The sequence below is a fragment of the Haliaeetus albicilla genome, chromosome 4 (genome assembly GCF_947461875.1).
Source record: "Haliaeetus albicilla chromosome 4, bHalAlb1.1, whole genome shotgun sequence".
Taxonomy (NCBI): Eukaryota; Metazoa; Chordata; class Aves; order Accipitriformes; family Accipitridae; genus Haliaeetus; species Haliaeetus albicilla.
The window spans coordinates 18881451-18903912 of record NC_091486.1 but is presented as its reverse complement, the minus strand read 5'-3'; the positions used below and the strand labels follow the sequence as shown (position 1 = coordinate 18903912).

General features: G+C 66.2%; 3 protein-coding genes across 10 annotated transcripts in view; 1 reads left to right on the top strand and 2 right to left on the bottom strand.

Moving 5' to 3' along the window:
• Positions 1-3036: 3036 nt before the first annotated feature.
• On the top strand, positions 3037-7838 carry LOC138684979 (rac GTPase-activating protein 1-like). The gene is made up of 16 exons (XM_069780508.1): positions 3037-3121; positions 3238-3440; positions 3527-3663; positions 3890-3968; positions 4166-4219; positions 4834-4911; positions 5265-5385; positions 5656-5816; positions 6038-6199; positions 6340-6435; positions 6508-6709; positions 6785-6890; positions 7051-7183; positions 7259-7361; positions 7475-7592; positions 7668-7838. Exons 1-16 carry the CDS (start codon positions 3037-3039, stop codon positions 7720-7722), a joined length of 1893 nt encoding a protein of 630 aa, XP_069636609.1. The 3' UTR covers positions 7723-7838.
• Positions 7839-8673: 835 nt separating this feature from the next.
• On the bottom strand, positions 8674-13482 carry GMPPA (GDP-mannose pyrophosphorylase A). 3 transcript variants are annotated; one of them, XM_069781195.1, is made up of 13 exons: positions 13366-13482; positions 13197-13294; positions 12987-13090; positions 12395-12587; positions 12165-12224; positions 11885-12015; positions 11013-11147; positions 10738-10835; positions 10578-10624; positions 10388-10480; positions 10128-10296; positions 9941-10037; positions 8674-8993 (listed from the first exon to the last, which is right to left on the bottom strand). In XM_069781195.1, exons 1-13 carry the CDS (start codon positions 13406-13408, stop codon positions 8894-8896), a joined length of 1368 nt encoding a protein of 455 aa, XP_069637296.1. In that variant the 5' UTR covers positions 13409-13482; the 3' UTR covers positions 8674-8893. The 3 variants fall into 3 exon arrangements, with proteins under 3 accessions (XP_069637296.1, XP_069637295.1, XP_069637297.1); XM_069781194.1 differs by having other exon boundaries at positions 11013-11164; positions 11887-12015; XM_069781196.1 differs by having other exon boundaries at positions 8674-10037.
• Positions 13483-14358: 876 nt separating this feature from the next.
• Positions 14359-22462, bottom strand: part of SPEG (striated muscle enriched protein kinase) — a 40086-nt gene continuing 31982 nt past the window's right edge. For all 6 annotated transcript variants that reach the window (XM_069781188.1, XM_069781189.1, XM_069781190.1 and 3 more), the window contains 14 exons: positions 22412-22454; positions 22248-22316; positions 19955-22139; positions 19691-19843; positions 19501-19617; positions 19252-19419; positions 18849-18971; positions 18492-18656; positions 17621-18314; positions 17288-17527; positions 16992-17215; positions 16449-16524; positions 16046-16195; positions 14359-15745 (listed from right to left, as the gene is read on the bottom strand). In XM_069781188.1, coding sequence (XP_069637289.1) covers positions 15538-15745; positions 16046-16195; positions 16449-16524; positions 16992-17215; positions 17288-17527; positions 17621-18314; positions 18492-18656; positions 18849-18971; positions 19252-19419; positions 19501-19617; positions 19691-19843; positions 19955-22139; positions 22248-22316; positions 22412-22454 — 4615 coding nt within the window. In that variant the 3' untranslated portion in view covers positions 14359-15537. The remainder of the gene's footprint in view (positions 15746-16045; positions 16196-16448; positions 16525-16991; positions 17216-17287; positions 17528-17620; positions 18315-18491; positions 18657-18848; positions 18972-19251; positions 19420-19500; positions 19618-19690; positions 19844-19954; positions 22140-22247; positions 22317-22411; positions 22455-22462) is intronic.

Sequence of the window (22462 nt, the reverse complement as noted above, 5' to 3'; positions counted from 1 at the left end):
CCTCGCTGCCCTCTGTCACCACCGGGGCCCAGGGCCTTCCTGGGGGAGGCCCTCACTCAGACGTCGGGGCAGGCGTGTGCCTTCAGCCCATGAGTGCCCAACCCTGCTCTGCCAGTCTCTGTAGGATGGGATGCTCACGCATTGGGCTGCTCTCTTGAACCCATCTCCCCTGCTGCCTCCCTCCAGCCTGATCCCCCAGCCCAGCCCCTACCCCCTTCCCTCTCCCCATCCCTCCCTGATCCCTGTGCCTGGGCATCCCTGGATCTGGGGCATCCGTCTCCCAGCAGAGTGCCCATCCCCCGGCACCCTGTGGACTGGTGCTGCCGCAGATCCGCCTGTGGGGTCCTGTCTGTCCAGGGAGACTGATTTCCTCCAGCTCTGCTCCTGCCCTCTTATCTCTCCTCCCCGGGCTGCACGCCTCGCTCCACAGCCCTGGCGAGCAGGAGTGATAGACCCCATCCTGCCCGGGCTGAGCACCAAGGCTGGTGCTGGGCATACAGGGCAGCCGGGCCCGATGCAGACAGGCAGGCAGCTGCGGACAGCACCACCCCAACGGGGCCCCAAGGGTTAAGTTGTCATGTATTCAGGGCCACGCGCTGGCCAGGAATTACACTTTTATCGGCATGCGGTGCTGCCGCCGCTTGAATTGGGACTGGGAACTCTATTTCCGAGCTCACCCAAATTATTCTCAAAGAGATAAAGCGCGGTGCAGAGCAGCGCCGGCGCTTCATTAACATTCCCCAGCCCATTCAGCTTTAAACGAAGATTGCCTGCCTCGGAAAATGATAAAATTGAACATGTGAAGCAGGGCATTATGTTCCATCAGCCGATATTATTTCCCACGCAGGGGCCGAGCAGAGACACAAACAGCTATTTATGCAGCGCCTGGCCAAGCCGGGGTGGCTTGGGAGGGGGGGAGCAGGCGGGGGGGGCACAGGGTGGGTGGCGAGTGCCCCCCTCCCATCCCTGGGCATGAGAGAGGCTGCCTGCACACTGCCATGGCCACTCTGCCCTACTGGAGGCTCCCGGACTTGTGCCCAGGGTGCATGGCGGGTCTGGGGACCACAGACCTGCTCCATGCATTGGGTGAGGGAAGGTCCTCAGGGGTGCGTGAGGTCCCCCGGGCGGCACTGGCCATGCCCTGCGAGGCTGGGCCATCTCCGTCTGCTGCCCTGCCTCCGGGGGATGTGTGTTCCTTGCTAGGGCTGAGCAAGCAGGGTGCTGTCTCCATGTGCAGGATGGGGTTCCACCTCCCGGGGCTGGGTGCTGGGCCGGCAAGTGCTGGGGAGCGCCTGCAGCCGGGGAGTGCATGCCACCCCGGAGACAGGCAGCGGAGGGCTGAGCAGGCAGTGGACGGCTGAGCAGGCAGGCCCCCAGGGCTGCAATTGGATTTTGCTTGGCCGTGCCGAGCCTATCGATCCAGCAGTAATTAAAGTCGCTCCAAAACCTGACTCATATTCAACCTTGGGAGGAAGGAGCTTCTCTGAGAAACACCCTCGGCTCCCCACGCGCTGGCACAGCGTAGAGCTCAGCCAGACGGGTTGCTGCCAGTCCGTCCCAGCCCCCTGCCAGGCTCTGTCCCCAAGGGGGACCCTGCCTTGGGACTGCCTGGTACCCAAGGCAGCAGCACCCCATCAGGCAGCATCCCCAGCACCGCACAGCCCTGATGAGGTTCAGCCCTTGGGGTGGGGTCCGTGCCACCTGGATCCTATAGCCCGGGATGAACCTGGGCTATTTTCTCACCAAGCGCCTCAGACACATCCCTGGGATGTGGGGGTGCTCCCCCGTGCCCCTTGCTTGTCACTGCCTGGGCCCTGCGTGGGACCGGCATGGGGAGAGGAGCCTGTTGAATCTGCAGCCGCCCCCGAGAGGCATCGGGGTGCTGGGGGGACCTGCTGCTGCATGTCCATGGGGTGCAAAACCACTTGTCGAGGTCAGAGGCAGCCGGGGAGGTGTGAAGGCATGCGAGGGGCTTGCGAGCGTGTGTGCATGTGTGTGTGCACGGACTTGCACGCCCAGCCCTGCCGCCAGCCCCACTGCTATTCCCGGTATTCGCAGCAGGTCGGGACAGGCACCGAGGAGGGGGAGCTGCCATTCACCGGGGCCCCCCGCAACCCCGCCCGGAGCCCCCGCGAGAACGCAGGGCCACCAGGACCTGGGGGCTGCGGCTCGGAGGGGGCCCGGGGCTGGGGGCTGCTCCGGGGAAGCCCCTGGACGGGGCACCCCGGGGGGGCACAGCACCCTCGCAGCGCCGGGCAGCGGCTGGGCTTTGAGGTGGGGAGGTGGCTCCATCTGCAGGACACGGCCCCGGCCGGGAGCCCCGGTGCTGGGGGGGTCCCCACCGCCCCCGCCCGCCGCTTTGCATGCGGGGCACAGCGGCGGGGGACAGCGGACAAGGACACCGGCTCCTCCGGCTCCCACCCGCGCCGCTCCCGGGAAGCGGGGCTGGGGAAAGCGGTGCCGGGAGCCAGCCCCCCTCCCGCACCCCTACACCCCCCAGCGCACCCCACGCCCGGTGCTCCCGCCCGACGCCCCTGCACCCCCAGAGCACCCCGCACCCGCTGCGCCCGCACCCCTCAGGTGCTCTCGTCAGGTGTGCCCGGGCACCCCACCCGCCCTCAAAGGCGACCCCCACTCGGCACCCTCGTCCTGCCCACGGCTCTTGCCCCGCACCCCGGGGCACCCCACGCCCAAAGGCCCCCAGGCGGGCTCCCCCGAGCCGGCAGCCGTCGGGGCGGCGGGTCGGGGCCCCGGTGGCGGCGGGAGGCGGAGGCGGAGCCGGGGACGGGCTCCACCCCGGCCCCCGGCCCACATAGGCCGGCCGGGAGGGCCCCTCGCCCCCGGAGCCTGCGTCGTCCCGGGGGCGTACGGCGGATCCCGGCGGCCGGAGGAGAGCGCGGGGCAGGAGCTCCGGGGGCTGGGGACCGAATCCCCGGGCGGGGTGGGAAGGGGGGGGGGCGGGCCGTGCTGCCTGGCTGCGGGGGCGGGGTGTGTGTGTGTGTGTGTGTGTGTCTCACCCCGTCCCAGGGCGGCGGGATGCTGCGGCAGCGCTGCGGGCGGCTCCTGGCCCGGCTGGAGCGGGCGCTGCAGCTGCTGGAGCTCGGCGGTAGCGTGGAGGAAGGTGGGTGCGCGCAGCCCCTCGGCCTGGGGCACCCCGGGACCCCCGGCTCTGCGGCCAGCGGAGGCTGGGGACTGGCCCCCCAATCCCAGCTGGCCACCCGCTCGCGTTGTCCCCAGACTACATCCAGATTGCTCAGTGCTTCGAAGCGACGCGCCAGAGATGCTGCCGCCTGGAGCGGGATGGACGGTGGGCCCGCGAGCAGCTGGCTCGTGTGGAGGCCGAGCGGGCAGCGCTGGAGGTGAAGCTGAAGCACGCCCGCAACCAGGTGGAGGTGGAGATGAAGAAGCGGCACCGGGCAGAGGCTGAGCTGGAGAAGCAGGTCGGGGAGCTGGCCGTAGGGGTACCCCGCGTAGGGCTGGCTGTGGGGACCTCAGCCCGCTCACCGCCACCTCGTTTCGCTCGCAGGAGCGCAAACTTCAGCTGGTCTTCGAGTCCCTGATGCGGGAGCCATGGGGCAGCGGGGTGCTGAGCAGGGAGCAGTGCTCTGTCCTCAGGGCCCTGGCTGGCCAGCGCCTTGGGACAGCCCTGGCATCGGGCAGGAGGTGAGCAGGGCTGGCGGTCCTCGCCCCAGCCCCTCGGGCAGCCCTGGGCTTGGCTGTGCCCCTCTCTCCCTCACCTCTGCTGGGCTCGAGGGGCTGGCTGGGCATGGGGGTGCTCGGGCTCTGCAGAGGCATCACCCATGGGCTCGCAGGAGTAGCTGTATGAGTAAGTGCTGGCTGGGGGGGCGGGGGTTGCCCCAGCTGGGCTGACACCCAGCTTGCTCCACAGGTCGTCTGCAGTGGACGAGTCATGCCAGTCCCTCCTGTCCCACTCGGACATCAGCTACGACCGCACTGAGGATGATGTGGTAAGGAGCAACCCGATGCAAGTCCCCAGGTTCAGCTTCTCCCCAGCAGTGACGGGGTAGTTTTGTCCCACTCCTGCAGTGGGGCAGCCCCTTTGCATGGCCATGGTTAGGGGCAGGCTACCATTGGAGTTGGATGCTGGGGGTGTATCTGGCCCCGTGCAGCCCTGCCAGCCCTCAGCTTCCCTGCTGCCTTTCAGGATGTTGATATGACCGTGGTGCGGACCCTGAAGCGCAAAGCCCAGGAGAGGCAGGTACGAGGGAAATGCTGGGACGTGGCAGCCCGTGGGGGCTAGTGTGGAGGTGGGGTCTGTGCCTCTGCGTGGGTGAGGATCCCCCGGCTCTGCTCTGCACTGTGCCCCTGGGACCCTCTACCCACACAGGTCAGCAGCCTGGGCTGGGGTGCTCGCCCTGGGCCATGCAGGGTTAGCACACCCAGATACTTCTCCATCCCGGCACAGGAGTCTGCAAGGAGCCTGGCAGGGGGTTTAATTTATTGATGCTGGGCTGGGAGTGCTGTCTCTCAGCAAACCTCCCGCGATCAATAGAAACTCCATTACCCTCCACTGTGGCCCAGCCGGGCTCTTCAATAATTCATCCCCACGTGCGGGCATCCCACACCCCGCTCCGCTCACACCTCTGCATTGCAGGCCTAGCCTGGCTTCCCCCAGCCCCTGGGCTGGCTCCAACCCAGGTGGGGGGCCTGGGTCCCCATGATGCCTGGTGTGGGGCAGGCAATGCTGCGGGGCAGAGTGAGACTGAGACCTTCTGTGGGGCTGAGACCACTTGGCTCAGGTGCTCTGGGGCGTGGAGCAGAGTCAGGGAGAGGGTCCCTGCCTACCCTTCACCCCATGTGCTCTGTCCGCAGCGTGTGTCCCTGGCCCCTCAGATCGGCCCCGTGGTGGTGGCGAAGCGGCACCGTTCTTCTGTGGCACTCCACAACACCGTGAGTAGGGACCCCAGCGCGCCCTGGGTGGGGATGGGGTATGTGGGCTGCCCAGTGCCAGATGGCAGTGCCGCAGCCTTCAGTCCTGCAGGCCTGTGGGTGCTGTGGGGTCTGGGGTGCTCAGCTGTCCTCTCTGTGTGCCTGTGCCCTGCAGCCTGTATTCCCCCGGCACCAGAGGGGGCTGTGCTAGACCAGTGCCCTGCAACCTGTATCCCCCTGTACCCATGGTGATGGCATCCCTGGCTGTGCAGGACAGCAGGGCCAGAGAGCAGGCACAGCAGAGCTCACGGGGAGATGCTGAAGCACTGTGCAGCTGTAGCCAGGCATGTTCTCACTGCCTCCCACCTCAGCAGGCGAGTGTCCCCCCCGTGCCCCCTCCTGCCGAGGTTCCAGGTCCTGCCGGCAGCCTCCTGCCTGCTGTTCTGGTGCCGCGACGCCGCTCTCGCCAGGGTCATCGTGTCTCCACGCGTGCAGGTCACAGGAAGGGCTAGGGAGGGGGCTCATGGGTGGTGTGGGACCAGCTTCAGGGTGCTTCCATTACAGGGGAGGGAGTGGATCTGCTGGGGGATGCTTGTCCCTACCATGGGAGTACTGGGGTCCTCAAGACATGCTAGATGCCACTGTCCCAGGGAAGCTGGGATGCTGCAGGGGCTCTCTGGCAGGTGGGAAGCCTCCCCACATCCCAGCTGGGAGCTGGGGTGGTTTGCCTTTCAGGGCCCCCTCCACTGCCTCCTCTCTCTGCAGAGCTGACCACGGTGTGGGGCACCAGTGAGGATCCAGGCTGCCGTGCTCCGGGGCAGGAGAGCCATACTGAGGGCAGCTCCGTGGGGCAGCCAGTGCCAGAAGCCTTCCCCTCATCTCCACAGGGCCTTCCACCACTCCAGCACCAGTTCACCTCCAAAACGGTGTGTGTCCCAGCCTCTCTCCCTCCTCTTGGCTGCTATGGAGAAAGGAGCTGGGTAGGGGGAGCAGGTCTGGGGACGGGGGCAAAGCTCTCCTCCATCCTCCCCAGCTCTGCACGCACAAGAGATGGATGGAGGTGGTAGGGGCTGGTTTGGGAGGGATGAAGGAGTGGTACTGGGTATCTGCAAGAAGTGGGGGCCCTGATCCTGCTCCCTCTCTCCAGGTGATCCGCCCTGAGCCGTGCGGTGTCTGTGGCTCCCGCATCCGCTTTGGGAAGGCTGCCGTCAAGTGCCGCCGGTGCCAGCTGCTGCTGCACCCCAAGTGCCGGGAGCAGTGCCCCAGCCTCTGCACGCCCCGGCCTCACCACCATGCCTGGCCCCGTGAGGTGAGGGGGGGCATGGCAGTGCTTGGGGGCTGCTCCGTGTCCCTGTGGGGCTGCTGGCCCTGGGATGCTGGGGCTCTGCCTACCCTGGCCACAGGGCTGGGTGGTGGGTACAGAGCGGGAGTCGGCATTGTCCTCCCCAGGGCGTGCTGGCTGACTTCGCCCCCCCCACGCCGCCCCTGGTGCCCGCGCTGGTGGTGCAGTGTGTGACAGAGGTGGAGACGCGAGGCTTGACAGAGGTAGGGGCTGGAGCGGTGGAGGCGGTGATGCCGTGGTCCCCACGGGGCTGAGCCCTTCTCCCTGTGCCCCAGACAGGGCTGTATCGGGTGCCGGGTGCGGAGCAGCTGGTGCGGGAGTGGAAGCGGAGGCTGCTGCGGGCTGGAGGTGCACTGCCTGCCCTCAGCAGCGTGGCTGACATCCACGTGGTGTGTGGGGTGCTCAAGGACTTTCTGCGGGGGCTCAAGGAACCACTGGTCACCTTCAGCCTCCACCCTGCCTTTCTGCAGGCTGCTGGTGAGTGGGGGGGTCCCAAGCTGGGAAGGGAAGGGGCTGCTTCTCCCCTAACACTGCTCCACGGTGCCACTACAGACATCCCAGATGATGCCGCCTGCAGCACAGCCCTGCGCCACGTGGTGAGCAAGCTGCCCCCAGCCAACAGGGACACCCTGGCCTTCCTCATGCTGCATCTGCTCAGGTGAGGGGCTCATCCTGGCAGGGGCTCTCCTGGGCCTGTCCCCATCTCCTGGCTCTCTGCCCCTCATCCAGGCTCCATGCCCCACAGTGGAGAACCTGGCCTGAGGATGAAGGGCCCCTTGGCCAGGCAGTGTGTTCACACTGTCTGTCCCTCCTCGCAGGGTGTCGCGCAGCCCCGACTGCAAGATGGACGTGCTCAACCTGTCCCGTGTGTTTGGTCCGACACTGGTGGGACATAGCTCGGCCAACCCCACGCCACTCGCCATCATGGAGGACACGCCGCGGCAGTCCAAGGTGAGGGCGTCCCTGAGGCGTGGGGTGTACCCTGGGTGCTGCCAGCATCCCCATACTCCATCCCTCCCTGCCCAGGTGGTGGCTCGGCTCCTCTCACTGCCACCTGACTTCTGGAGAGGCTTCGTGGGGACAGAGCAGGAGAACCTGGTGCCAACACCAGCTCCAGGAGGTGAACATGGTGAGGCATGGGACCCCTGGCCCCCTCCCTGCCCTTGCCCTGTGGCTGCTGAAGGGTCCTGGGTGCCTTTGGCTGGGCTGGGGTGCAATAGGTGTTCCCCCTCTGTCCTGCAGAGCCGTTCTTCCACCCCATTGCCTCCCCGGAGCCCAAGCCAGGCCAGCTGAGCCCAGCTGGCACCTGCTGCCTCCCCAGCACCCTGCGGAGCTGTGTGGGCACAGCCACCCGGCCCCCGTGAGTGCTGCTGCGGGTGGGTGGGGGGCCCGAGGGAGCTCGCTTTGCACCCCTGACTCATCTCTCCCCACGCAGGCAGGGGCCAGCCCCGAGGAAGGTGGTGGGCCGGTTCTTCCCTTCTCCCTTGTAGCCTGCGGCAGTGGCTCCCCGGGGGCACAGAGCTGGCACTGGAGGAGGAACAAAGCTTGTGGGACCAGGCAGCTGCCTGTGGGCCGGTGGTGCTGAGCTCCAAGCCCTGCTCTGCTTCCCTGGGGACTGGGGAGCAGGGCTGGCTCTGCCCAGCTGTGGTGGTGGGGACACTGCCCCAGTGCTGTACTTAGGGGCAGGTTTGTATTAAATGTTTGCAGCAAAACGAGCCTGGCTGTGGCTGCTGTCTGTCCTTCCCTGCTGCTGCCAGGTGCCAGCGTTCGGGGTTCACTGGCATGATGGAGCCTTGCTGGGCAGTGGACAAGAGCTGTACTGACAGCAAGGGTTAGCAGTGCTCCCCAAATACCCTGCTTTTGCTGGGTGGGGAGGGCAGGCAGAGCCCCCTCCTGCCCTAACTGAAGCCCTCCTCTCCCTGCCCTGGAGCCCAGGATGCAGGAGGCCCCTCTTTCAGCCCAGATGTTGGCCTCAAGTAATCAGAGCTGCTGCTGCTCAGGGCAGGACAACCTTAAAGCATTTCCAGACTTCCTGGCACCTCAGAAGAGGCCCCTTTAACTCCTTCCTTCCCTCCAGCCCCACCACTGGAGCTGCAAAGCCCAAGCAGGGCTGGGATGAACAGCTCTCTCCCTCCAAGAGGGGGAAGCTGGATGAAGCTGTAATGGAGCAAGGGCTCAGGAAGGGCTTGCCCCCAGATAACTCTGCACAGGGGACAGCCACTACAAGGGGAACTTGGGGAAAAGGGGCATTGCACAACAGGGCTGAGAACTGCCCTAGGGCCACATCCAGCAGCTGAGAAACCTTTGTCTGTACTAAAAGCCAGGCCAGATGTGGCACACAGGAGAAAATTCATGTACAATCCTGAAAGCAAGTACTTTGGCTCAGTTTTCCCCCAGCGCAGGGGTGTTCACCAGCAGGCAAGGAAATTAGCACATCCAAGGCAGAGGCAAAACTGAAGGAGTTTAATGTGCTTAAAGCCAGGGAACAGCTAATCCTCGCCCAGGACCACAGGAGAACTGGTACAGGAAGGCACAGGGCTGGGAGCAAGGATTTACTGCAAATCCATCGAGCTAGGGTGGTACTGGATAGATGGAGAATCCCTAATGCGGTGCCTTGCTTAAGGTGAGAGGCGTGATGGGGCCCTCAGTGGAGTGAGGGCTTTAGCACAGAGCTCCAAAACCAGAGGCGAAGACAGGGAGGTAAGTGGATAAAGGGCAGTGTTGGTTACTGTAGACAAAAGCTGCCAGGATCAGCAGGAAGCTGCTTTCAATAAAAACAGGGGGTTTTGAGACAGAGCAAGGCGGTAGATCTCTGCCACCTGCACAAACGTGCCCTGTGGCTGTGGCTGGTGCAAGGGGAGACATGCAGTGAACCCCCCCAAGCTACACTCATGCTGGTGCAGCCTGCTGCCATCACCTTCAGCCCTACCTAGGCAGCCTGCACAGGTCTCAGCCTGACAGGAGCTCTCCTGGCTCATAGAGAGCCCTTTGGGGTGGAGGTGGTGCTGGGGGACAGGGTGCTTTTACAGCTCCTTCCAGCGCCAGCAGCCTGCCTGTCCAACCCAGCCCTTGTGCGCCAATGCCCTTAGGACAGCCTGGTGCTGCTCTGTTTTCCCAGCAGCAGGCAGGAGCCCAGCTCAGGCTGTTCCAATCGCACTGCTGAAATTGAGATCCTCACAACTGGCTCCTGCAGGGCGTTTTCCCTATCCAAGATGGGCACATTCAAAGCTCCCCAGCCTGTGAGATGGGCCAAAACCTTCCAGGGAGTTGCAGACAGCAGCTTCTGCAGAGCAGGGAGAGCCTGGTGAGGGGTGGCAAGACTGTGCTGGTAGTGCCCTTTGGTGGAGAAACACCCAAAGCTCAGCACCTGAGATGCTGCAGGCAGCAAGTGCTTCCTCAACAGCCTCTGCATAGGCATGCAGCCTGGTGCCAGGGCCACATACTGTCCCTGAAGCCTTCACCCTGCCCCAGGGCTGGTCCCTGGGCTGCAAGAGAAGCAGCACACGAGGCTGATGCTCACCAGCTTTAATGTCTGTCTGGAGGAGGAGTCAGGCACTTGCAGGGCTCCTGGCCTGCACCTACCTCTCTGGGGGTGCTGGGAACCTCCCAGGAGGTGAAGCCCCAGCCCCCAGGCCCTTGTGGTGGAGCACAGCAGGGAGTGGGGGGCTGGCACTGGCCCCCTCCCAACGCAGCAAGCAGCTGACTCACAGGATAATCTGGTTCTTGTAGCTGCGGCTCAGCTCTTTGTGAGGAAGGACGATGGAGTTGAGGATAACGACCTCAGCAGGGATGGTGACACTGCAGCCTGCAGGGAGAGTGCAAGTGGGTTAGTAGGAGGAGAGAGACTCTGCGCCACTGCGCAGGGCCAGGGCATCTGGGTGCGGGTAGGATGTACCCAGGATTGTAATGGATGGCGTGAGGCGCCCGTCCCGGAAGAGAGTCTCACTGTCAATCTTGGCATAGGGATCGTTGGGGTTGGGGTCACTGGGTGTTCCTTCAACCCGGGCCCAGCGCCCGATGGTGCTGTCCCAGCCCACGATAGTATTGAGGACACAGGTATGGTCCTAGGGTGAAGAAGAGGGGGGTGAAGGGTGCTGCTGCCTCCCTGGAAGGGGTGGGGGTTGACACCCACACTCTCAGGCAAACCCTACTTACGTGGAGTGAGGCGCCATGCAGGACAATGGACTCTCGCACTCGCACACCAGCTCCCACCGTCACCCCCTCCCCAATGGAGACGTTGGGGCCCAGCTGTGAGGACAGAGGGAGGTGATGGGGTTGAGGACAATGACACCCTCAGCACCCCCAAGCATCGCCCTGCCACGGGGTCCCCCAGGCCTGCACTCACCACTGCAGTGCTGTCGATGGAGGCCGTTGGGTGGATGTACACATTCCCTGCAACACAAGGCAGCTGCATCAGGGGAGGCAGCTCACAGAAGCACCCACCTCTCAGATCAGGGGAGGTCCTGCGGCAGCCCTCAAGGCAGTGGGGTACATCAGAGGGGTACCTCGGATGACAGGGCCTCCAGCCTTGTTCTGGGCCAGCCTCTCTGGGTGGCTTTTGCTGTACTGGTTCAGGTAAAGGCGACTGGCATAGATGGCAGAGCTGGGGAAGGAAAAGCAAATGATTGTTATTACCTCTCCAGCGCTACCAGGGCAGAGGAAGCTCTGAATTCAGCGCACCCCACCCACCCCCAGGGCCCTGCCTGGGCGCCCTCATCTCCCATCTCTGGTACGGACTGCTTGATGCCCCTGCTGCACCAGCTCTAGCTCCAGACCTTACCCTGCTGATTTGATCTGGCTCCAGAAGCCATCAGTTTTGTAGACATAGAGTTTGCCACTCCCAGCCAGCGCCGTGAAAACGTCCTGCTCTAGCCGGATCACTTCAGCACGCTGCCAGCCGTTGGAGCTCTCCTCTCTGCAAGCGAGAGGCCCGTTAGACACCTGCCTCAGCCAGGGACCCCAAGAGCTACCTCCCCCAAATCTGGGGGCTACAGTGATCCTAGACTCCTACCTAAACATGGATTTCTCCCCAAAGTTGGGGACAGCCCCAGCTGTCAGGCTAGGCCTGCCCAGCCCCACTGAGCCCCAGAGGGAGGGGGGTCTACCAGCTGAAATAAGCTCTGAGCCAGAAGTTGATGGTGCAAGAGCCCTGCCCAGTCCAGATGGGTGTATGAGTGACAGATCCTGGCCCTGTTCCAGAGCCCTGCCCAGATGGATTTTTGCTTGGGTGGTGGCAGAGATGTCAGGTGACAGGCTAACTAGTGCAAAGAGCTGGAGCAGGGAGCAGAGCATTCCCAGGCTTGCTCAGCCCCTTGTCTGGAGCTGAATGAGGATGGGGTGGGAGGAGAGGAAGGGAGAGGGGGAGTCTCAAGCTGGCCAGGAGACGAGCAGAGGAAAGAGCAGCCTTGCAAAGCGGCCTAGAGCAGGGAGGAAAGCATGCATTACCACTAGGAACGATCCAGCCTGGAGAGCAGCCAGTGCACACACAGAGGGAAACTTACCCAAGGTAAGGACAGCTGGTGCAGGACCAGGAAACAAGTAAGTGATGGCAGAGGAAGAGAGAAGATAGAGAAAGAATGGAGGATGAGCGTGCCGCTGCAGCCCTGGGAAGCAGTGGGGTGGGAAGGATGCGGGGCAGAGAGAGGCACTCACAGCACTAGCTCCTGCTGGTTCCTCTGGAAGACCTCACCAATGTGTTGGAATATGGCAGGTGTGAACAGGTAGACACCACAGTTAATGATCTCACTGACAAACGTGCTGGGCTTCTCCACGTAGTGCTGGACCTGGAGGCAAAAGAAAATATGTGAGTCCCGGGATGCAGCCCCTGCACCTGGCATCATGCCTGCTGTGGCATGCTGGGAAAACGCGCCCACACAGGCAGCGCAGCACCCACTGCCCACATTGCGCCTGGCTCCCCAAGGCCCTCCAGTACCTCCTGCGTGTCCGTGTTTGCCACGATACAGCCATAATTCAGCGCCTGTGTCCTGTTGGCCTGCGAAGCAAGGACGTGTTAGCAATGGTGGAGCAGCGGGCATGCGGATGCAGAGCAGATGAAACCCAGAGCTCACACCCAGGGACTCATCCACCGCAGGAGCCGCTGGCTTCTAGACAAGCCCACGGCAGAGCACCGCTGTTCCTCTGCTCCCCAGCACTGCCACTCACTGTGGTACCCAGAATGACAAAGCTGTGCGCGTCCCCGTGCTGCTGCCGGAACTCCAGCATCTCCTGCAAGGGGAACTCTGAGCACACGTCCGCGTTGAGGACAAAGAAGGCCTCAGCACCACCTGACAGGATCTGGTCTCGGAAGTGATAGATGCCACCACCCGTGCCCAGCGCTGCGTACTCCTGGAGATACCTGCGAGCCAAGCAGGGAAAAGCGAGGGCTTAGGGAAGCGGGTGTCTGTTAGCACCAACCAGCAGCAGGGCAGAGGGATGGGCTGGCAGGGGCTGGAGACATTATCCTGCCATGCAGCGGTGGGGCTCACGTGGACGTTGGCACAGGGTAAGGAGGCTGCGGCAGCTTGGAGCTGTGCTGGAGAGGCATCTTTGGAGCAGGAGCCAGCCAGGGCAGGGCCCAGGGCAAGGGAAATTTGGCAAAACTGACACGGGAGGCCAGCTGTGCCCATCTGTGGTGGGACAGTGCCCACCTGCCCAACGCCCGGGTGCTGGCTGGGGGCTGCCACCCCGGGGGAGGTGGGTGAGGGGCCGAGCCAGCCTGCACCACCACGGAGGGGGTGGGAGGTCTCCTGCCCACCTGATGGGGATCTTGAACTCCTGCTGCGCCGACACCAGGAAGCGGCTGAGGGCTTCGTGGGGCTGATAGAAGCCCATCAGCAGGATCTCCTTCATGCCGGGCACCTTGGGGGGGGAGAGGGGGCAGAGTGGGGAGGGCGGCCGTGGGGAGGGCGGCCCTGGCCCCGCCAGCCCCGCCCCCCCCCCCCCAAACCACCCCAGGACCCCGTACCTTGGCGCAGGCCTCGATGTGGTGCTGCACCATGGGCACCCCGGCCACGGGGAAGAGCGGCTTGGGCACCTCGAAGGACAGCGGCCGGAACCGGGTCCCTGCGGAGCAGAGGGAGGGGGTCGGCGGGGCCCGGCGCCGGCGGGACGCCCCGCGGGCCCGGCGCACTTACCCTTCTGCGGGCCCCCGATGAGGATTACCGCCTTCAGCGGCATCTCGACCCCGCTCCGCTCCGGCGGCCCCCGCAGCCCCGTCCCCTCCACCGCCGCTCCCACCTCCCCCGGCCCGCCCGCCGCTTCCGCACACGTGGCTGCGACACGTCAGCGCGCGGGGCTCTCGCCGCCCCCCCCCCAGCGTCACCGCGCCGGGCGGTGCTGCCGGGCGGTGCTACCGGGCGGCGCCCCGCCGACCGCCAGGGGGCGCCGCAGCGGCGGGAGGAGGGGAACGCGCGGGCGCGTGCCCGCCGGCCTGGGCAAAGGGGGCCGGCCGTGGGCGCGCAAGCGGGGGGCGCGTGCAGGCGTGGGCGGGCGGGCGAAGGGCGGCACGGTGCCGGGGGGGGGGCGCGCGCGTGACAGGGTGAGAGTGTGACGGTCCGTGGGCACAAGCCTTTACGCGTGTGGCCGCGCCCACCCGCGCAGGCACGCGCTACGGGCGCGGGGGTGCGTGTGCGCACCGAGGGGCCCGTGGGTGCAGCCGGGGCGGGGGGTGGGGGGGTGTCAGGCCGGGCTGTAACCGGAGCAGCCCCCGCCAGCGCGCCCGGCCCGGCCTCATATGGGCAGCGGGTATTTATAGCGGGGGGGGGGGGCGGGTCCCCGCCGCGGGGTGCCCCTCACCTGCACCCGCCGTGTCCCCAGCAGGAGCCCGGCTCCGGCTGCCCCGCGCAGCACCCGGTATTTTCGCTCCATGACGTAAGCACCCCGTGAACCAGCCCCCCACCCACCCCCCCACCCCGCACCCGCCCCGGCGCTTCGCAGCTTTCCTGGCTCCTTCCCCAAGTTTCCGACACCCTTCCCAGCCCGGCCCCACCTGGAAGTCTTACTGGCTTCGGGTCCCTGGTTTTTGGGACGGGACCCTCCCGAGGTGCGAAGCCCTGGGTGGCGGGCGGGGGCTGCTCTGCCGTGTCCCCGTCCCCCCCCCCCTCCCAGCGAGGCACGGAGACGGGACCGGCTGCTCAGGGTCTTTATTGCTGCTCTGGCGCGTTGCTTGCTCCAAACCGTGGGGACGTTGGCAGCTCCGGAGCCCGGCAGAGAGGAGGGGACGGGGATGGGGACGGGCAGACGCCTTCTCCCCAAAGTCAATAAATAAAGCCCTATCGCTACAGCAGCATCTGGAAGGTGGGTGCCCAGCGGCTGCCCCCATCCCGTCCCCCCTGCCCAGGGCACCCCGGCCACGCTGGAGCATCCTGCCGCCAGCCAGGGAGGGGGTGCAGAGTGGTGCGGGTCTCGGCAAAGCACCTCTGGGGCTGTGCCGTGGCACCGGGGGGTCGGGTGGGAAGGGGTGCGGGGGGGGGGGGCTGGGGACAGGCAGGCGGGCTGGTGGCGGGCCGCAGGGCGAGGGCCGGAGCCGGGCAGGCAGAGCGTGAGCAGCGTCGGCCTGAGCAGGCGCAGGAGGTGTGTGTGGCACGTGGGTGCCCCCCTGCAAAAGGAGGGGTGCCGGCCAGCCCCCCGCTCCCATGTGGGGCACAGCTGACAGCCCCGGGGAAGGCACCGGCATCGGTCCTGGGGTCGCAAACCCGCTTGCCAGGACCGGGGCTGGGAGGAGCGGAAGGTGGGGGGCTAGTGGCCCCCGCTCCCAGCCGTGAGGACCGGGGCTGTGCTGGCTGGCAGGGGGGGCAGGGGGCTGCGAGCGGGCCCCTCTCTGCAGGAACCACTGGAGCAGCCTCAGTCCTCGGGCGCTGGCGTGCAAACTGGAGGGGGCGCAGGGACCCCTGCGCCGTGGCCGGGGGCAGCTACAGGCTGCGGCGTAAGGCACACGGCTGACAAGACCCGTGTGGCCAGGGCTGGCTGGCGTGCTGGTGTCTCCCTCTCCTGCCTGGGGCTTCCCTTGGCCCCCTGTCCCCATCCCATCCTTCTCCTGACCCTCTGCCACATTCTCAGTTCCTCACAACAAGGCTTCCTGCCGCCTGCCTGCTGCTGGACCCCACCGCTGGGCCGGCTGGGGCAGCACCTCCCCTCTCTGTCGGCACCACCAAAATGATGCCAGCCGCCAGCATCCCCGGCGGCGGCGCGTGAGGTCCGTGGGCTCATCCCGGCACGTCCCGGCTCCTCCTCGGCCGCCCCATCCCGTGGCCCCTGGAATGTTCCTCTGGCTCCTCGGCCTCTTGCGGTTGCGGCCGAGGCACCAGCTACTGCAGCCCCGGCGGCTGGCCGCCCTGGTAGGAGCGGAGTAAGACCTTGTGCTTGGTGACGGCCTCGCCACGGCGCCGCTGGTGCTCCACCAGGAACTCCTTGAGGCGGTTGGTGGTGAAGGTCAGGGTCTGGCGGCGCAGCTTCATCAGGTAGGCATCCTGGAGCCAGGCATTGGCAAAGCAGTCCTTCACTGTGGGGCGGCTCCTGGGGCAGGGGCAGCACCGTGTCAGGGACCGTGGGGTGCCTGCCGCTGCTGCACCTCCCAAACCTGGCCACCATCCCTCCCCTGCAAGTCCCAGGGGGTCCCAGACCTCTCCAAGAACAGGGATGGATCCCAGGGCCCTGAGCTCAGGAGATCCCAGCCCTCTCCAGGAGCAGGGATGGGCCCTGGGGTCCCACTGATGATGTCTGGAGGGGCCCCGTGGGGCAGGGAGCTGCCCGCCTGGCCCGGTCACAGGCGCAGTCTGGGGCCACGTGTCCTCCCTGGCTGGGCTGGGCACTCACCAGGGGTGGACGGCAAGGACCTTGCGGATGAAGAGGGCAGCACTCTGCGAGACATTGGGGTACAGCTTGAAGGCATCAAAGCGCCCTGCCAGGATGCGGTTCTCTGTCTCAATGGGGTCCAGTTCGAAGAACGGCGACCGCCCACTGAGCCTGCAAGGGTGGAGGGGGTGGCACAGGCTGGAGTGCAGCGGTGGGAGGGCACCCAGCACCCCCTACCCACCCATCCCTGGTTTGGGACAGCCACAGCTGCCAGAGTGCCTCGATCCCCGTGTCCAGCTGGGAAGGGTCTGCAGGGATACAGCATCCCCCAGCCCACCACCAGCCTGGTGTTCCCCATGGCACCGAGCCCTGGGTGGGGCTGACTACACCTCAGGGTGCTTGTACCCCCGGCCCCTTCTCTTACATGATGTAGGTGAGGACGCCAACACCCCAGACATCTGCTGCGGAGCCCACCGGGTCCCCCTTCACCACCTCTGGTGCTGTGGGCAGGGAAGCAGGTCTGTCATATGCACCGGGGGGGGGCCCAGCCCCAGCACCCACAGCACTCCCGGCACCTCCAGAACCCACAGTATCCCCAGCACCCACAGCTTCCTCAGCATCCACAGCACCCAGAGCATCCTCACCAGCCACAGAACTGCACCATTGCACCCTCCAGCACCCCTCCCTGACACCCCAATACCCTGACAGAGCACAGCACCTCCAAGGATACCCCAACTGCCCCACAGCACCCAAACTCTCCCACTGAGCCCAGCAACCCTACAGAAACCCTCAGCAGACACCCCCAGCACCCCAAAGACCCCCCCAGCTTCCCAAAGGACACCTCAAATCCTCCACATTCCCAAGCCCCCAACTGCACAGGCATGCATGCACACCTCTGGCACAAGTGTGCCCCAGATCTGTCCCTGTCCCTGTCCCCATGCCACCACACCCCCAGTGCCCCACTCACACATGTACTCCAGGGTGCCGACACGCCGCCCCAGCTGCCGCAGCACAAGGGGGTTGTAGGTCTGGGCACTGCCGAAATCAATGATCTTGAGGGCGTTCATGCCTGAGATGACGACGTTGTCTGGCTTGATGTCGAGGTGCACAATGCGGCGGCTGTGCAGGTACTCGAGGCCCTGCAGGAGCTGCAGCACGTAGCTCACCACGTCGTCCTCTGAGTAGCGAAACCTGGGGGCAAGTGGCATCAGCGGGCAGCCCCGTGCCGGCAGCTGTCTCCGGCGGCCCTGCGCCTGCCCGTACCTGTCCACAATGCTGTAGAGGATCTCTTTGCCGGCACAGTTTTCGCAGATGAGCACCAGGTAGCGGGGGGTGATGTACGCCTCGTGCAGGGCCATGATGCGCTCATGGTGCAGCGCCTTGAGGATCTCGTACTCCTGCAGCACGCTCTGCTTCCGCTCCGCCTCGTAGGGTACGATCTTGGCCATGAAGTGCTTCCCCGTGGCGTTCTCCTTGCACAGCCGGATCACCCCAAAACGGCCCCTGTGGCACAGGGCGGCACTCAGCATCCCCAGTGTGGGGTGCTGGGGGGGGGACGACACCCCCGGCAGAGCATCCCGTCCCACTGCTACTCACCTCGCCTTCTCATCCAGGAAGGTGTATGGCTTCTGGGGGACGCCCTGCCGCAGCGCTGTGCTGTCTTTTGCCCCCGGGACCCCGCTCTCAGCTGGGGGCTCCTTGGAAGATGGGGTGGGGTGGGACGACTCCTGTGCGAGGGGCGATGCAGGGGGCATGGAGACGAAGGACGTGACCATGTAGGGGGGCATCTTCCGCGTGGGTGCGGTGTTGGGGGTGGGAGACAGCGTGGGGGCTGAGCTGGGGGTGGTTGACACAGGGGAAGTGGGGGACAACTTGGAAGGAGACGGAGCCTGGGGTGGGGGGGACGTGTCCGTGGGGGGTGCGGGGGAGGCTTGGGTGGGGGTGTCTGTGTGGGGCGAGGTGACAGTCCGAGGTGGGGTGAACATCAGCTCAGGGGGCACGCAGACTGTGATGTCGGGTGGGAGTTTGGGGTCTGGCCGCGGCCCCTCCTCGCACGGTGCAGGGGGCTGGAGGACCCCCGGGGGGACGTCCGCCTGCGCTGCCCCGTCTGCCTTCTGCACCGCTCCGTCTGCCTTCTGCACCACTCCTTTGTGCTTGTGGGGCGGCAGCGTGGGGGGGGTCCCCACGGCCAGCGGCTCCAGCTGCTCCATGGGCGTCTGGGTTGACCGACTGGAAGCCACCTTCTCGGGGACAGGGACAGCGATGTCCTTGGCTGGGGCAGCTCGGGCATCTGTGGGAAGCAAAGGGAGGTATGAGCCAGGTGGGGGTAAGCCAGGAGTGGGGTGCAAGTGGTGCCCTGTTCCCCAAAGCCTTTCGGGGAGGACCCCTGGGACTCAAGGACCCCCAGAGCATCCCAGAGGCCTCAGCCCCACAGCTGCCCCACGCCCGTGGGACAGGGCTTGCTTACCTGCTGCCTCAAGGTGCACCTTCCCTGAGGGGTTGCTGTAGGGTCCCTGCCCGGCCTTGTTGACACAGGCCACCCGAAACTTGGCGGTGCTCCCAGGGGGCAGCTCCGTCACGTTGAAGTAGCAGTCGGCGATGCCAGTGCTGACGATCTTCCACTCGTGCTCCCCTGCTAGCGTGGGAGCAAGGTGAGGTGAGGGCAGACCGGGGGCAGCCCCCTGTCCCCCACCCCTGACCCAGGACCCCACCAAGCCCCAGGGGACAGCAAGGACATTGGGCACTTTTGTCCTGGATTGGTGTCCCCGTGTAAGCCCATCTTTCTGGCTGCAGCCCCCGGGGGATGGGAGGCAGGCCCACGTACCCTCCAGCCTGTGCTCCAGCGTGTAGGTGCAGGGGGCTTTGCTCTCCGCAGGCTTCCACAGCACCAGCACCGTGTTCTTGTACTTCTGGGGGATCTCCGGGGTGCCCGGCCGCCCGGGGAGCCCTGCGAGGGACAGGCAGCATGGGCTGGGTGACCAGTCAGGGACAGGGCAGAGCTGCTGCGGCGTGAGGGCAGCGCAACACGTGGGCTCAGAGATGCTGGAAGTGCCCATGCAAAACTAGCCTGTCCCCCCTCAAAAGTCCCAGTCTCTTGTAGATGTGGAGAGCGGAGCTCAAGTAACCTGCTCCGACGGGTCCCCAGCCCCGGGCTCTGTGCCTGGCACGTGCTCTCTCCCCGCGGGGCAGCACCTCTGTCCCCCGAGGTCCCCCTCCCGCCTCCTTACGTGCCACAGCCAGTGTGCAGGAGCTGATGGCCGTGCCCAGGGTGTTGGCGGCTGCACATTCATACAGCCCCGTGTCCTTCCTGGAGACCTTGGTGATTGTGAGCATCTGCCGGCCGTCCTTGCAGGAGATGATGTTCAGTGCGCTGTCTGGCTGGAGGGACCTCTTGTCTGCAGGGGGGAGCAGAGGAAAGGGATGCTACAGTGTTGCCCTGGCGCCCACTCACCGTGGCAGCGCAGGCAGCCCCCCACCTTTCATCCAGAGGATCCTGGGGGTCGGGCTGCCGGCAGGCAGGCAGCAGAGGGTCAGCGCCTCGCCCTCCAGCAGCACCTGGTCCTTCAGCTTGATGTGGAATACAGGGGGGAAATCTGGAAAGCAGACGTGGGGTCAGGCTGGGGCAGTGATGCACACCCGCCATCCCATCCTGGGGGCTGCACCTACCCGACTCACTGGATGCATGTGGCCGGCCGGTGGCGGGTCCCTCCTCCCGCAGCAGGCTGGAGGGGATGCTGGGCTGCGAGGCCATCTTCTCCTTCTTGCCCCGCGAGAGCCCCCAGCGCTCCCAGCGGGACCGCTTCTGGCTCTCACCCCCACCTGCGGGCAACCAAGGTGACTGAGAGCAGGGCCAAGCCAGGATGGCCATGCCTGCCATGCCCAGGGTGTTTGGGCCACGGGGTGCTGGTGGGACCCCCCCTCGTCGCTCACCTTTGGCGGAGGCAGAGGAGCGGGTGCTGCCCTCCGAGCGCAGGGACTCGGAGGAGGGTGCGGGTGCCGGGGGGGGCCCCGGCTGCAAGCTCTCCCCCTCGGAACTGGCACGGCGGAGCTCCCCAGGCCCCTCACCCTCCGGCCGCTCGTCTGACAGGCTGCGCAGCCGCGCGGAGACTCGCTCCACCGTGGCACTGATCTTCCTCCGCACGGCCACCACCGGTGACTCGCTCTCCCCGCCGCCCCCCGGCTCCGACTTGAGGCTCTCCGAGTCCCTCCGCTCCTTGGAGCCACCCAGGGCCAGGCTCCAGGAGAATCGGCGCCTGCTGGATGGGGTCTCGCTGCCCCCATCCTCCCCCCTGCTCTTCTTCCTCTCGGCAGGCGGGGTCCGCTTGAGGAGCACGGACATCCTCCGGAGGAAGCCCCGGTCCTTCTCCACCTCGTGCAGGTCCTGCACTGACTTGGACTTGGCTGCCAGCCCGGTGGGACGATCCCTGCGCAGCTCCAGGGGCACACCGGCCGGCGTTGGACGGTAGATGCCCTCGTCGGGGGCCGGGAGGCTGGCCAGGTGCCGGTCCTCGGAGCGAGAGCGGGTGAGGAGCTTCAGCCCTCGGCTGAGCGACGACTCCCGGCCCCGCTTGAACTTGGCCTCGAAGACCTCCTCCGAGTCGATGTCCTGGATGAGCAGGGAACTGGAGGAGCCGGTGGACTTCACCTCCCTCCTCAATGCTGGTGCTGGTGCTGGCGTGCGGGGCTCGGTGGGGGTGGCTGGCAGGGGCCGGGGGGGTTCCTCGGTAGCTGGCTCCCCACCTTGCACAGCTCCCATGGCTTGCATGACCTTAGCGTAGGAAGACGTTTTTGGGGCTTGGGCACCGGGGACTGGGGGCTGCGGTGGGGCAGGTGCTCCCGTCCTGGCAGCCCCCTCCCCACTGGCTCCAGTGGCCTTGGCGGGCATCTTCTCCTCCTGCCCCCTGGCCATGGGCTTCTTCCCCATGGTGGTGGTGGCCGTGCTGGCCCCGGGCTGGCTGCGCTCCTCAGGGACGCGCCTCCTCCCCAAGGCAACCTTGGCGGCGGGAGCCCGGGGGACGGCAATCTCTACCACGGGGGGTGTCGGCGGGTCAGGGGCGTCCAGCGGCACCGGGGGCCGGGCATCAGAGAGGGCTGAGAGTGATGGGGACTCTTTGAGCCGCTGGGCCTCCAGGCGAGCCACCGGGATCTCCAGGGGTGCGCCGGAGCGGCGGTGCCGGACGACAGGCTCGGCGTCCCCATGGCTGAAGGAGCTGCTCTTCTGCAGCTGATGCTCAGCAGGGAGGAGGCGCGGCGAGGTGGCCTCGCTGGAGGCCGCCCGCACAAGCCGTGGCACCGCTGGCGCTGGCGGCTCCAACCGGGTCGGCCGCGGGACCTTCTTGTCTGGGCCGACCCCCAGGGTCTCCAGGAGGGGACCCCGCAGACCGCTGACCTTGCCATCCCCTGAGCTGCCCCGCAGCAGCCGCTGGCGCATCAGCTCCAGGCGCTGGGCATGATCGTCCTCCCCCCAGGTCCCCTTCCGCCGCGGCAGCTCCATGGAGGCCGCCTTGGCCAGGGCCCGGCGGGGGTCCCGTCCTGCCTCGGCCCCCTCCTCGGCCCCCGGAGGCTGGTGGAGCAGCAGGGCGCTGTCGGCTGAACCACCCCTCTTCAGCTCTCCCCGCCGGGTGCTTCCTGGGGACTCCAGGCTGGAGCCCTTCCTCATGGCTTTGCGGGGGTATTCCGGCCGCTTCTGGGCTTCGGGGGCTTCTTCGTCGGAGGAGCCAGGTGCCTCCACCTCTGCGCACGGCCGCCGTGGCCCAGCACCCCTTGGCCGCTTCCCCAAGGCCACCCCGGGCTTCCCTGTGCCCTGGCTCTGCCACTCCATGGCGGAGACGTCCCCCGACGTGACCCCCTCCGGCCGCGGCCCCTCGGATGGCCCCATGGCCTCGTCGTCTGTGGGGATCTCATTGAGCGACATGCGGGAGCCAGAGAACTCCACCTGGTGCGGCATGGGGATGAAGGGCAGCTCGTCCAGGTCATCCGAGTCCGAGGAGGATGACAGCGCCGGTGACTCCTTGAGGTGCCGGGGCACAGCGATGGAGAGGTGGTTGGACGTGTCCTCCAGCAGCTCCGGGATCGGCCGCAGCACCATGTTGCACTTGTAGCTGATCTGCGAGCGCTGCAGCCGGCAGAGAGGACTGGATCAGGCCCGGGCAGGTGGCATGGCATCATCCTGCCCAGCACACAGCCCTGCCTGCCCCCCTCCCTCCCCAGCTCCTGTCTTCACCTGCCATTTCCGACGGGAGAGGAAGAGCTTTAGGTGGTCGGTGCTGATGACCTTCCCCTTGGCCAGCGTCTGTGGGGCGAGGGGACAGCGGTGTCCCACAGAGCCTACAGCAGGCTCAGCGGAACCCCGCTGCCGCCAGGCACTGGGTCCCTGCTGAGGCTCACCTTGAACCAGGGATGCTCCAGCGTCTGCTCTGCGTTGGGTCTCCTGTGAAT

Excerpts from the sequence above, each read along its gene's own strand:
- GMPPA (XM_069781194.1), bottom strand. The coding sequence starts at position 13,408 with ATGCCGCTGAAGGCGGTAATCCTCATCGGGGGCCCGCAGAAGG. Across the intron at positions 10,297-10,387 it reads TGCATGGCGCCTCACTCCAC|GACCATACCTGTGTCCTCAA; the intron begins GTAAGTAGGGTT and ends TCTTCACCCTAG. Across the intron at positions 10,038-10,127 it reads GCCATCCATTACAATCCTGG|GCTGCAGTGTCACCATCCCT; the intron begins GTACATCCTACC and ends CTCTCCCTGCAG.
- LOC138684979 (XM_069780508.1), top strand. The coding sequence starts at position 3,037 with ATGCTGCGGCAGCGCTGCGGGCGGCTCCTGGCCCGGCTGGAGCGGGCG. Across the intron at positions 5,386-5,655 it reads TCGTGTCTCCACGCGTGCAG|AGCTGACCACGGTGTGGGGC; the intron begins GTCACAGGAAGG and ends CTCTCTCTGCAG. Across the intron at positions 6,891-7,050 it reads CTCATGCTGCATCTGCTCAG|GGTGTCGCGCAGCCCCGACT; the intron begins GTGAGGGGCTCA and ends CCCTCCTCGCAG.